The 13,948-nt window shown below is 37.6% G+C and overlaps 1 protein-coding gene across 1 annotated transcript in view; it reads left to right on the top strand.

Moving 5' to 3' along the window:
- The window catches only part of LOC139744691 (adhesion G protein-coupled receptor E3-like), a 70,846-nt gene that overhangs the window by 41,740 nt on the left and 15,158 nt on the right, over window positions 1-13,948 (top strand). The window contains exons 2-3 of the mRNA XM_071655114.1: window positions 7,730-7,978; window positions 11,202-11,387. Of these exons, the coding sequence (XP_071511215.1) occupies window positions 7,730-7,978; window positions 11,202-11,387 (435 nt within the window). The remainder of the gene's footprint in view (window positions 1-7,729; window positions 7,979-11,201; window positions 11,388-13,948) is intronic.

The following is a 13,948-nucleotide window of genomic DNA, read 5'->3' as shown; positions in this document are numbered from 1 at the left end:
AAAACAATAACGATGTACACTATCTAAAACGCTAAAAGAGGTGGAGCGTTGAAACATAACATGTTGCTGCAAACCCAAAACAAAAAAAGAAATAGTGAAACCTGGAAATGTAGTAAGCATATAAGACCATTATATAAAAACACAATTGGGGTAAAATATTGCAAATAAACTAGCTTTAAAATCCTAGGGGAGTCTTCTTCTTCTCGAGTCACTACGCAGAATGGAATGTTAGATTCCTCCAATCCATTGTTGGTATTAGATTCTTCCAGTCCATTGTTGGTGTTAGATTCTTCCAATCCAGTGTTGGTGTAAGATTCTTCCAATCAATTGTTGATGTTAGATTCTTCCAATCCAATGTTGTTGTTAGACTCTTCCAATCCATTGTTAGTGTTCGATTCTTCCAATCCAATGTTGGTGTTATATTCTTCCAATCCATTGTTGGTGTTAGATTCTTCCAATCCAATGTTGGTGTTAGATTCTTCCAATCCAATGTTGGTGTTATATTCTTCCAATCCAATGTTGATGTTATATTCTTCCAATCCAATGTTTTTGTTAGATTCTTCTAATCCATTGTTAGTGTTAGATTCTTCCAATCCATTGTTAGTGTTAGATTCTTCCAATCCAATGTTGTTGTTAGATTCTTCCAATCCATTGTTGGTGTTAGATTCTTCCAATCCAATGTTGGCGTTAGATTCTTCAAATCCAATGTTGGTGTTAGATTCTTCCAATCAATTGTTGGTGTTAGATTCTTCCAATCCAATGTTGGTGTTAGATTCTTCCAATCCAGTGTTGGTGTTAGATTCTTCCAATCCAATGTTGGATGCACTGGCTAGTACAGGGTGTTAGAGCTGCCAGATCTTCTTGTGTACAAGGCTCTGGTAAAAGTGGACAGACAAGGAGATGTTGCACAGTCTGCTCCTCTCCACACAGACAGGTGATGTCATCATGCTCACTATACCCCCACATTGCTAGGATGGATTTGCAGCGACCGACAACACGTCTTAGGCGATTGCAGCAAGACCAGGAAGGCCATGCTTCACTGGCGCCTGATGGTGTGGTTTCCTTAGGGCCGGTAGTATAGACACTGTATGCGGTGCATGGGTAAGACTTTTAATCCACAGGGATGCATGCTGCTTGTCAGGGCTTTTGTTTAGTGCCTCTGCAGAATGCACGAAGCTGCGCCTAGATTTTAGCCTCTTTCTTGAATGATCATAATAGAAGAGAGGATGGCGAAGGTCATTTTCTTGCTTCAGCTTTTCCTTCTGAGATGCAACGGTCCTACGGATGCTTGGAGGAGCAATCCCACTCAGTAGGTAGAGGTCTTCAACCTTTGTGGGCTTTAGGCAACCAGTTATGGCACGACATGAAGAATTTATAACTGTGTCAATGTCAGTGCCATGAGCTGATCTACTCCAGACAGGTGACGCAGTGCTGTCGTGCGTACTGTCTTCCCCACATCGTATTAGTGAGCTTTCTGAGAATATTATTCCCTCATGCCACCTTTACCTTGGTCTTAGTGATGTGATCCTTGAAAATGAGGGCTTTGTCAAGTGTCATCCCTGGGTAGACTGGCTGGGTACAAGTCACGAGACCGACAGCCCACGAGTCATACAGCCCACGAGTCATACAGCCCATGAGCTATACTCGTGAGCTGCATGACTCATGGACCTCTTTTCAATGTCGAACTCCTGGGCTCTATGACTCGTGAGCTGTATGACTCATGGACCTCTTTTCAAGGTCGAACTCGTGGGTTTCGGTCTTTTGGGATGACCCTGACTGGCTTGGATATGTGTTGCAGCCGTTTTCCATCACCAACTAATCCGACGTTGACGATTGGCTTCCTTGTTTTTAAGATGAAACACGCTGATTTGCGTTTTGTCTGGGTTAGCTCTTAGATGGTTGGTGGCATAGTGGGGAATGAGTAAGTCCAGTACATTGGTGAGGGAGTCCTCTACTTCTTCGAAAGTGTCCTTCTGAGATGCAATGCACAGGTCATCAGCTTAGAGGAAGCGTCTAGTGTCTGGTTGAATTGGTTGATCTTGTGTAGATATTAAACAACAGAGGGCCAAGCACACTCCCTTGAGGAAGTCCGTTCTTCTGTGTCCTCCATCTACTCCTTCTGCCACCGAGGTCTACGAAGAATCTGCGGTTTGACAGCATGTTGCAGATCAGCTGTGTGAGTCTAACATCTGAGGTCATCTCATACAGTTTCTTGGCAAGGATACCATGGTTGACTTTGTCGTACGCTGCAGAAAGATCAACAAATGCAGCACCGGTGATTTTCCTGTTCGCAAAACCATCCTCGATGAACTATGTGAGGTTCCTAGGGGAGTATGATGAAGAAAAAGAAACAGATCAAAACAAAAATACCATGAGCCACGTTCAAACAAAACTACATAATTAACACCAAACAAAAAACAATACCACTTCACATAAGGAATGTAAAAGTAACAGTGTGCGTTATATAGTTTGACAAAGTGAGGCACGGATAAGAGAAAGTAATAAAAGTAACTATCTTTAAAGGCATGGATTAAAAAGTTAATTATCAATATGAACTACTATACGTCAAGGTATGTCATGCAACAAACAAACATACAACGAAGCACAAACAAACTGACAACCGCGTCGAAATGGTTTGACATTGGCATTATTTTGATGCAGGCAGTTATACAGTACGTCTACTGACTAATTTACCGATTCTATTCAGCAGGAGACAGCAAATTTGAAAGACGTAATGAATAAACTGGTATTTGTTGTTTAATTCTAACTATGTAACTCGTGTGTTCTTCTCTGAAGCAAACCACATTTTATGTGGTTTTTGTTTTGTTTGTTTTTTGTTTTTTGGTTGCTGTTGATTTTTTCTTCATCCAAGGTTATCATCTTACAACTCTTGCGTCAGTTCCTTATAGTTCTACACCATCGTTACTCCCCTGAACGTTTTTCATGCGACAGACTATGATAATGAAAATGTCCATTAGCTAAATTAGATGGATACAGATGAATTGTGTATATGCCTCTGTGTTGGGATTATCAAACAGGATATAGATAGTCTGTGACATTGCTTCAGCGTTGCGCTATGTCAATCCTGCGGAATTGAATTACATGAATAATCCATGAAAACTGATCTGATATACGGTGAAACTCCGATAATCCTGCGCGCTAAAAGGGCTGAATAGAATAGCTGTATAATACGTGTACAAGCAAATCTATTTAATCAAGAACAACAGCAGCCGCAGTCGAGGATGGCAAACAATATATTTAACTCTATATTTTTAAAGGAAATTACAACACTACACAATGCAACTATTACTTGGAAAATTGTAGGAAGAGCCTTCATATTTTATCACTCAGTATATAGCCAGCATTGATATGAATTCCGATACGAAACAGTTAGTGTCATTACCTATGATGAGTGACAATGGATATACTTTCATTAATATTACACCCGAAATTTTGCAGTGAATGATATGAAGGTATATAAACAATTCCCTATAGGGCATACTTTTTTATCTTTAATAGATTTCCCGTTGATTACAGCCGTTAATCCAAGTAACAGTCCAAAATCATAGTCTCGGTAAGCCTATTACACACAGTGTAGTAACATGGCTGTAACCTTGTATCGATTGGTCGCCATTTTATCTATAGAAGAGAGGCACCGACCATGAAGTAATATACCATTATGTCCCAACAAATTACAAAGGGCTCCTCCGCAATGATAGCTTTAAAACCAGTGAATCAATCCAAATATAATTTCAGGGAATGAAACTATAACTCATTGCCCACATCTTACAGAAAACCCCATTCGATTTGCTTCAGTGGTCAAAGAGAAGTGAGGACTTTTGTAGAGCATGTCAGGAATCTCTTCCCTCCAAGTTCTGTCTATTGCCTTCACACACAAGATCATCCAAGTGCTAAAGTTGGAAGAATCAGACTCATGACATGCTCTACAACAATCCACGTTTCTCTGTGACCGTTTACCAAATTGAATGGGGTTTTCCGCAAAATTGAGCTGAGATGTTGTGTTTTTTTAAGACTCTGAACTAGCATTTAGACGGTTTAATCATATTGGGTGTTATCGACGCGAGAATCTGATTGTATTTTTTGGGGGACATACTGAATAGACACTTTCATCGCAACACTTGGACCACTTTTAATAATCTATTTTACCAAATTCACTCATTCATGGCATATTTCTATGATAAGGCTAGCATCTTTTTTTTTAATAATAGAACAAGTCAAACTTGAGTCTATTCAGAATAATACGATATATTCTTTGATGACACACTGTAAAAACATCGGTGTTAGATTTAACACCACGGGTGTTAAATCTAACACCGATCAAACTTCAATAAAGGACCACACCCACAGGTGTTAAAAATGCACTGTGATGGTGTTGAAAAGTGTTCACCTGACACTTCATGGTGTTAATTTGACACTCTACCTGGTGTTATTTTGACACTGTACTGGTGTTAATTCAAAAATGACACCACATGGTGTTGATTTGATATTTGCTGGTGTTAATATCAATGGTTTAACACCCGTCCAGCTTCAATAAGGGACCACACCAGCTGGTGTTACTTTGGTGTAAATTTATTTTCACATTTTTTCAAAAATCTAGTATTTTAAAGTAAAATTCTTGATCGTCTTGTTTAAATTAAAAATCAACAAGAAGTGCAGTTACTAAGAAACTCTTCAAAAAACAGTTTAAAATTTGGAAATGACACCCGTAGGTGTTAGTTTAACACCATAAATGAGCACCGAAAATTTAACACCAGCTCGGTGTTCACTTTTTAACACCGGACTTTTTGCAGTGCAGGTAGGCCTACCTCAAAGTGATCTTACCGAGAGAGCGAAATCTATAGCAAATCATCTGATATACCCGCACGTCCCCAAGAGCTCGTGTGTTACTGTCACTGAAGTCCACGACGGATAATTACACTGTGATATCTTCGATTATCTTAACGAAGGACACTCAAATTTGTATTTGTCGTGAGGCTTATAATATGAATCTTTGTGACGGTACCTGTGCCTATAGTCTGCTATCATAGCACCCGACTGGTTTAGGCTTGTTTAATAGCAAGATAAAACGGAAATAAAGCTCTGTTTGGTAGTCCTATTCACGCAAATTGATGCCGGGAAAGAATGTGAAGAGGCAAAATATTGTTAGAAGTAAAACTGCCGAAGGTAAACGTGTCGGAATGTGAGAGTGTAAGAATGACATCGATTTCTCTGGCATTTCCCTCTTTTTTTTGACACCAGCCGTGTCAAGTACACATTTTTACACACATACACCGGAAGGGAAATTGTGAATTTAATAGAAAATTGTGATAAATCAATATGTCCTGGTGGGTAACCAGAACAACCACATAAAAATTATAAGTCTTACTCTGTTTAATTCCTTTTATATAAAAGAAAAAGGGGAAATTGAGTAGATTTAACGGTATGTACAGGTAACGGGAGATTTGTTAGGTAGTGGCATTATCAAATTTCCAATTTGAATATCATTTGTTTGTTTGCTTGTTTGTTTGTTCGATTTATTTCATCACTATCATATTTGGACCGTTGTCATTGATTTTTTTAATAGAATGGAAAATTTAAGAATGTCATTCTTTTATATGCATCAGGTAGGATTTTGAACAAAAAATACAAACGAACCGTCATCATTTTGTTCTCATAATCAAAGCCATCTTTGACGTTGGAAAGTGGAATTGAAATGAAAGCGTGTCACAACCCGAAGAAGTAATGAAACAATCTAAGGTATATTTCTGGCCTCGAATTATTAAGAATTGATGCCGCTAGATGTTTGGTGTGTATTATTATTTTCATCAACAGTCAGTAACGACGCTGAAGGAGTTGAACGGTAGTGATTGCTTACCTAAACTTGCTGGTGAATGTGTACAGTACAGATAGGGCCTAAATGCATGCTGCGCGGAGACATAATGTCAGTTGTGACGAGATTGAATACGAGGTCACTCAACAATGCCTGATCGAACACAAAGCTCTCGGCGTGCCTTTGTCATGGCAACCGTAAAACGAACATCGCCGCCAAGAGAGCCGCGAAAGGCTAAGGCAGGGAGAGAAAATTAGAAAGAGCCACCCCGACCGTCATCAGTATAGAGTTTGCAAACGTTCATCCTTCTGTAACTATGGCTTCAAAGAAACAAAAAACGCACTGCAACCTGGGAATGGAAGAACTCGCCAAGGGCAAAGATACTCTGTTGAACTGAAGGGGGTGAGGTTAAACGAATGAATAGAAAAAAAAATCCAACATGATGCTTATCTGATGTCATTATATACTTTGTCAATTTCATCAGTAATGACAACTTATGATAAGGAGGGATTTCCTGACTGCATAAGCACGTATTTCCTGACAATTGGAGATAGAACCTATCTATATATATATATATATATATATATGCATGTATATGTACGTAATGGATAGATGAATGTATATATTATTGTATATATATTTACAATATATGATATATAAATGCGTACATGTAATACATATTATTTCATCCGTAAATGATGATAACACATACTGATTATGTTGTAATTTTGTTCTAATCCAATTAAATATTGTGCAAGTCATGTTTTCATGCATATTTAGCTGTTTGGTTGCCTTCTATAAAATTTGAAAATAAACACCATCACTGGAACACTAAGAAAAAAAAAACATCCGAGCATACCCATTATAATAACAGTCAGATGTATGAGTGCATAAAAATGTACTCATGCACGCAAATCCAGTAGAGTAATAAGTGCAATTGTTAGAATGTGATGCATGGATGTTCACCAACTCTTATTTCAATGCTTACAGGTGGGAGCAGATTCCGCTACATGTGTGACATTTCCAAATGACAGTAAGTTCGACAAATACGTAGTAACGTATTCAAGTACAGTCGCCACCGTTTAATCAAGACCCGGATAAACCGTGTGACTCCAGAGTGGTCGCGATTAGGCGGCGACAACTGTATAGTATTGAGCAATAAGTAGCAGAAGTCATTCCCATAAATCTTATGTAAATCACAATTTGCCTGTACATCCGTGTAGAAAAACTGATTCGCAAAATTTACACGATAATGTTCACATAAATTTAGACATTAATTGCGATGGATGTACTGTCACAGTTCCGATTGTTGCTGTTGTTTTTAACTGGACCTATAGACCGTCGTATTTACGATGATAGTGATAGAAGCTAATTGAAACATTGTCACCTGTCGTAACTATGACATATAACATTCAATAAAATAGTTTCTCTATTATATGTGGCAGACTTTTTTTCTTTTTGGTTTTTGATTCCAGAACATCATGATACAACGTAATAAATGAAATGTTTAGATTCTTTTCTACCTACTTTTTTTCGGGGGGAGGGGTAGGAATGGTTACCATAATCGAAACACGAAAAAAGAGAAAATTATTAAAAAACAGTGAAACAATAAAAAAGACTTGTAAATGTGAATTGGATACCATAGGATAACAATTTACAATCGTTCCCTAAAAGAACCATTATTACAATGTGTGTGTTTTGTTGTTATTGTGTGGTTTTTTTTTGCATATGTTTTTAAGTTTTTTGCCATGTATGGTGTGTTGTTCGGGTTATTAATTTGTTATCTTGTGACAGTGCTTGGCTCGACCATCTTTTATCTTTCCTCGTTAGAATTCGTGAGATTCATGTCTTGCAACTACAAATGACTATTCATTGCACTTATTTCAAACTCCACCATAGCTTCCAGTTGCAGCAACCTTTTCACCTGCCCCCAAGGATTCAACATCACCGGCAACGTTATCTACGACTCCTTCGCGATCAACTCCAACACTCAGCCGGTGACCCACGAGTTCGCCAAGTGTCGCGTGGAAGAGGTGTGCACGGATGAAACCACATGTGATGTCGTGGAGATGGTCATGACGGATCTTGAGCCCAGCATCTGTCCTGATACGTGCTACTACCTGAGCATCCCGCATGGACCCTGTACTAGTGAGGGCGGTCTTTAACATTGTACATCTGTATTGTATTATCTATTATTTATTTTATCACAAGTGTATGATTATTCCATGTATTCTATTACTGAGTGATACGGTCAGAGCAGCAGTCATTACCATGACGCTCGTTTGTAATTGTGGATTAAAGTTGTTACAAATTTATCGTTAAACAACTATAATCTTTTCATCACTAATTGAATCGATCCACTATTACAACATGGTAATAGCACTGGTGTACATAGTCTAGAGTAACCAAGGAGGTACATGTACTACATAATCTTTAATAAACATTTATGTAATCCGTTTCAATAACACAAGTCCGTGTAATGAAGGCAGTCTAAGAACAAAGAGAGATACCAACTGTCTATTCTGAAAAGTTTTGGTTTATACTGGTATATATTATAGTGGAATAATTGTTTAAAAAATACAAAGAGAAATCAACAAGTTTTGATTTTTTTTTTTTGTAAGGAAAGGTACAGATTCCTTGGACTTGCTACTAAATCATTACTGCAATGCCTTCTGAACACAGTATAAAATTAAGCGTTTTTTTTCATCATGCTGGAACACATAAAGAGGAATCCTCTCCCATATTTTCTTTGGAATGTATCCCTATACCGTGACATCGCGATCTGTTGTTCAAAAATTCAATTCAATTCAATTCAATTCAATTCAATTCAATTCAATTCAATTCAATTCAATTCCAATCAATTCAATCAATTCAATTCAATTCAATTCAATTTCATTAAATATTCAGTTCAATTCAATTCATTTCGATTCAATTCAATTGCTGATTCATTTCCATCAAGAAAAGAGCACATGATGCAAAATGGTACGTGTGTCAAGTCGACTTTCATCCAGTTTGGAAGAAGAGATAATTTGAATACAATACAAAATGCATATATACACGAATGGTATTATAGCGAAAAAAAGGAACAATGCACACTTCTTATACATGTGCAGCACTGACTGCACAGTGATTGACCAAAACTTTAAAAATTCATAAATTCTGATTATAAATTTTACAATATTCCTCAACCTTCGTTTATGTGTTCTACTTGTATTTTCCGCATCCACTGAATCCACATAATAATCTACTTTATCTAGGGTTTATTTCTCATGAAACAAAAAAGGGCAAGATGCAGATACGGCAGCTAAAACCAAGAAATCCTTTTGACTGTCATGGCCTTCGAACTCATCGTCTTAATAATTACGACAAAAATGACGATAAAAGTAATGATGATAACAATATTACTCATAATGTCGGTAGTACCGATAATGATGAAATTAACAATAGTGATTATAATGATAATATCACAATACGATTATATATATCATCATTATCATGATATTAGGAAGATAAAAGTAGGCTTTTCTCATACAGAAGTAGTCATCAAATTGAGATGACGAGACGGTAAAGTGAAACTTTAAACTTTGAAGGAGAAAGAAATTCTCAGAAGGGCTCGAAATTCATCTTCCATAATTTTGAGAATTTGCTTGCAATTGAATTGAAAAGGCTTTACCAAGAAACAGGATCGTGTGGCTGACGTGTTTTGCCATGATAATTGGTTGTATTTGTAGCATTTTGAGATCAAATGTGTGAAATAATTTCGATCGTATGGGTTCGACTTTTATTCTCTGAGTGCCCTCCCCGTTCAGTTGTGGGTATACAGGTACATAACGATCGAACCGTGCTCTAGCCGTATACTATTGAATCACATGCAACTAACAAGTTGTATGCGAATTATTCTCGTGCGTTGGATACTGCTACGTTCCCACATAATCATGTAATAGATGTAATCGATTGTAAATCATTATGTATAGCAAGCACGATTTGGTATGTTTTAAGACTGCTATACCTCCGGCATATCTTTTTGGATGATAAGCATTTTCGTCGTTACAACTTAAATCGTGTTGATCACAGCGTTATGTCACACATCAGTGCATGGGTATCCACTTTAGAGCAAAAAGCATTTTTTTTTTATCAGTCGTATGTGAACTACACTTTACCTTTAACTGAAATATTTATGAGGAGGTAGAGTAGACTACTTGTGTTAGTATAAGTTCAGGTGTGTGGTTGAGCGAGGTGTGGTTGTGGATGGCGTGCTGCGCTAAAGTTATGAAGTGGATTGCATGCTTGTTTGATAGTGATGCCGTGTACTTTGCTATCTTGTGCTGTTGTTTGTTTGTTTGTTTTTTGGTTTGTTTGTTTGTTTGTTTGTTTTTGGAGAATTTGTAACGGCCTTAAGGGACCCAGATGTGCGTGAGAGCCTTGTGATGAGATTGCTGTCTTCTTCGATGTGGATTTGCTCTGTTCCTTTTTGATCGACTTGGTGTGAGGTTTCTGCCTGTGCATTGAGTGAGGGCGGGTAGGGTCGTATTGGCTGGTTGGGGCGGTCGTTGATGGGCAGCCTGAGGATTGATTCTCTGGAGTCTACCAGTGTTGAGTAATTACTCTGCATAAGCTGCTATTTTCGCGTACAGACATTTTCGCGAATGAGGAGCTCACAGACACTTTCGCGAGATGATGTTTCCGTGAAATGACACCGACGATATCGTAAATGCACTATTATCCGAGCGCATTGTGATATTTTCGCGTGTTATTAAATTTGCGATCCAATTGCGATTCGCAATATTTGCGAAAATTAAACCCTCTCGAAAATAAGAGCCTATGCAAGTAATGAATCAAAGTGGTCTCTGTCCTTGACGACCGTTACGTTTGTTTGTTTGTTTGTTTGTTTGTTTGTTTGTTTGTTTGTTTTTTTCGTCTTGAGGCGGATGGATCGATGTTGTGGATTGGAGTTGTTTGTTGGCTGTATTTTCTCTTTGTTTTTTTTTTGTTTTTTACTTGAGTATTTTTCATGATAACTAACTGGAGCATGAAGAAAGTGGCGCCTATCAATATAAACTAGACAGCAATGCACAGCCATAATTAACTTCTGGTCTATATGTACGAAATTCCATTACGTAAATTTGTATGCCACAATGCACAAGCATACCATCAAATAATAAGCGTTGTTGTTGTTATTGTTGTTTTTTGGTTTTGTTGTTACTGTTGTTGCTGCTGCTGTTGTTGTTATTCTTGTTCTTGTTTCGACACTCGAGCCTGGCAGGTACGCCTATTTCGGGCTCGGTTCAGTGTAAGTGGAAGTGATTCTAAACCTTGGATTTGATTCTATAATTACCGTTGTGAATTCGGGTCCTCCTGTCTCCTTTTGCAGCTGGTGATGGGAATGAAAATCTTAACTCCGTGTTCACTATGAGACTCGCCGCAGACAAGAAAGCCATCCAAATCAAGCGATATTCGACTGCTGACAAGATCACAGAAAACACTGTTTCCTCAACTTGCGTTGGTCCATCTGACGCTAGAGGAACATGTGAAATCAGCGTCGACCTCTCGTGCCCCGGTAACGTATAGCCCGTTCCATATTATAGGGCTCACACGGGTAAATAATTCCCCATATAGAGACGTGTGTTAAAATTCAAATTTCAAAAAATTCTATAAAATAGCTGGGAGAAATGAGGTGTTTCAGCTTCACTAACAATTCAATTCAATTCAATTCATTTATTTTTCATTCTTCTTTTTTTTTTCAATGATGTAGTTTGGCAAAAAAACCTAATAGCTGTAGATAACCTGGATAAGTGAGATATAACCTTTCATCCATCAAATTTCCAGGGTGGGTTCTTCAGCTCAAATTCTGTCCAAGGACCCGCAAAGCCAGACTACGAGTTCTTGTCACTCAAAACATCACCTATTTTCCGTACACGTACCCAATGAAATATAGTCCCCTCAAATTCCATCAGAAAAGCTTTCATCCTCCAACCAAAATGCAGTTTGTAGAGGAATTCATACTCAATATCTACAGCTATTAGGTTTTTTTGCCAAACTACATCATTGACTTTTAATTAATTTTTTTCTTCATTTATTTTGGTATCTTTGGTACGAATTTGTGAAGGGGTCTGGGACAGTCCATTTTATTTACAGGTGTGAGCCCTATAGTGGAGGTGATATTTCTCATTTGACTTTTTAACATCATAAATGTGTTTTGATGATATTTGCCCCAACATCAAATGGGAAATTACACATTCAAGGGTTATTAAGCTTCTCAAAGGGACACTCTTGAAAATCATGCCCTTTGGGCTTTTTTTTTTCAAAAATTTTCTTGCAGTGTTGATCAGTTCTTCATAAGATGAATACATAGATGCAGGCATTTATCAGTGATTATGGGGGTGTCATCATCACCTTATTGCATACAAAGTACTTTAAAAGACTTTGTTTTGTCAAACAGACTAACTTTATGAATTTTGAGCTGTTTCATTGGTAGCCAAAACAAAGTAAAACATTAAATTAACACAGTCATTCAAAGTTTTTGATACAGATGACTGCTGTGTACAAAGATCTAGTACCACAACAACATAATAAGAAAACAAGTTGTAGCCAAGCAGGGTTGGGGGGGGGGGGGGATAGAGGAGAGGGGTGGGGGGGGGGGGGAGGAAGGAGAAGGAGGAGGGAGGATGAGATCTGACACAATAGATCAACATAAACCAGCAGAGCTTGTATGGGATGAATACTTCCCCTAGACTTGTGTGCATATGCGTGCATTCTCTATAGGGCTCACACAGGTAAATAATTCCCCATATATAGAGACGTGTGTTAAAATTCAAATTTCAAAAAATTTTATAAAATAGCTGGGAGAAATAAGGTGTTTCAGCTTCACAAACCTGGATAAGTGAGATATAACCTTTCATTCATCAAATTTCCAGGGTGGGTTCTTCTGCTCAAATTCTGTCCAAGGGTCCGCAAAGCCAGACTACGAATTCTTGTCACTCAAAAAAATCACCTATTTTCCGTACACGTGCCCAATGAAATATAAGTCCCCTCAAATTCCATCAGAAAAGCTTTCATCCTCCAACCAAAATGCAGTTTGTAGAGGAATTCATACTCAATATCTACAGCTATTAGTTTTTTTTTTGCCAAACTACATCATTGATTTTTAATTAATTTTTTTCTTCATTTATTTTGGTATCTTTGGTACGATTTTGTGAAGGGGTCTGGACAGTCCATTTTATTTACAGGTGTGAGCCCTATACTGATTCTGTACCTAGACTTAATACCCAGGTCACGTGGTTCCCGTAAGGAACGGGTCAATAGATACGACGGTCTCACAGGTGTTTGTTTGTTGTTGTTGGGGTTTTTTTAGGGGGGGGGGGGGCTAATATGCTTACTTAGATACAAAGTGCCTTCATAACCCCTTATGTGATCCTCAAAACGACGCAATGTCAATAGTGTACAAGTTCGATTGCACAATACGATGTCACATAATGGACGCATTGGTGATTGGGTGAGGTATACTAATAATGTTTTATTTCGCTCTTGTAGGCGGAGGGACAAGGTGAAAATATGAGGTTGCACGAGGACTAATTACGCACCAGGAATACATGTAGTCTCATGTCGAGTTTGCACGACAGACTCAGCAAACACACACACACACACACACACACACACACACACAATATATATATATATATATATATATATATATATATATATATATATTATATATATATATATTTATATGTCTATATAGAGAGAGATATGTACTTATGTATGTATACATGTATATATATATTTTATTCATTTGTTCATTTATTATATATATATATATTTATTTATATATATATAAACATTGAATATCCCTTTTTGCAGCTGTTATGAACAAGTTAGTGTAAATCCAGTAAAGCTGCATAAAATTCCCACTGATGGGTCCCACACGGCATGGTAATTATTCACGTTGTTTGACTGTGGTGGATTGATTCTTTTGATTGATACGATACGTTACATTGTAACACACGAAGTGAAATAATTGGTAATGGATATTGAATAAATGTGAATAGATTTCAACAAAACAAAGCGTTTATTATCGCTTGTACATATTACTTTTCACAGGAATATGATACAATGCACTCC

Source organism: Diadema antillarum, unplaced genomic scaffold, assembly GCF_040938485.1.
Source record: "Diadema antillarum isolate AM-2024a unplaced genomic scaffold, OU_Dant_1.0 seq00001203_RagTag, whole genome shotgun sequence".
In the NCBI taxonomy this organism is placed as follows: domain Eukaryota; kingdom Metazoa; phylum Echinodermata; class Echinoidea; order Diadematoida; family Diadematidae; genus Diadema; species Diadema antillarum.
The sequence above is the reverse complement of the archived record's forward strand: the minus strand, read 5'-3'. Positions and strand labels throughout refer to the sequence as shown.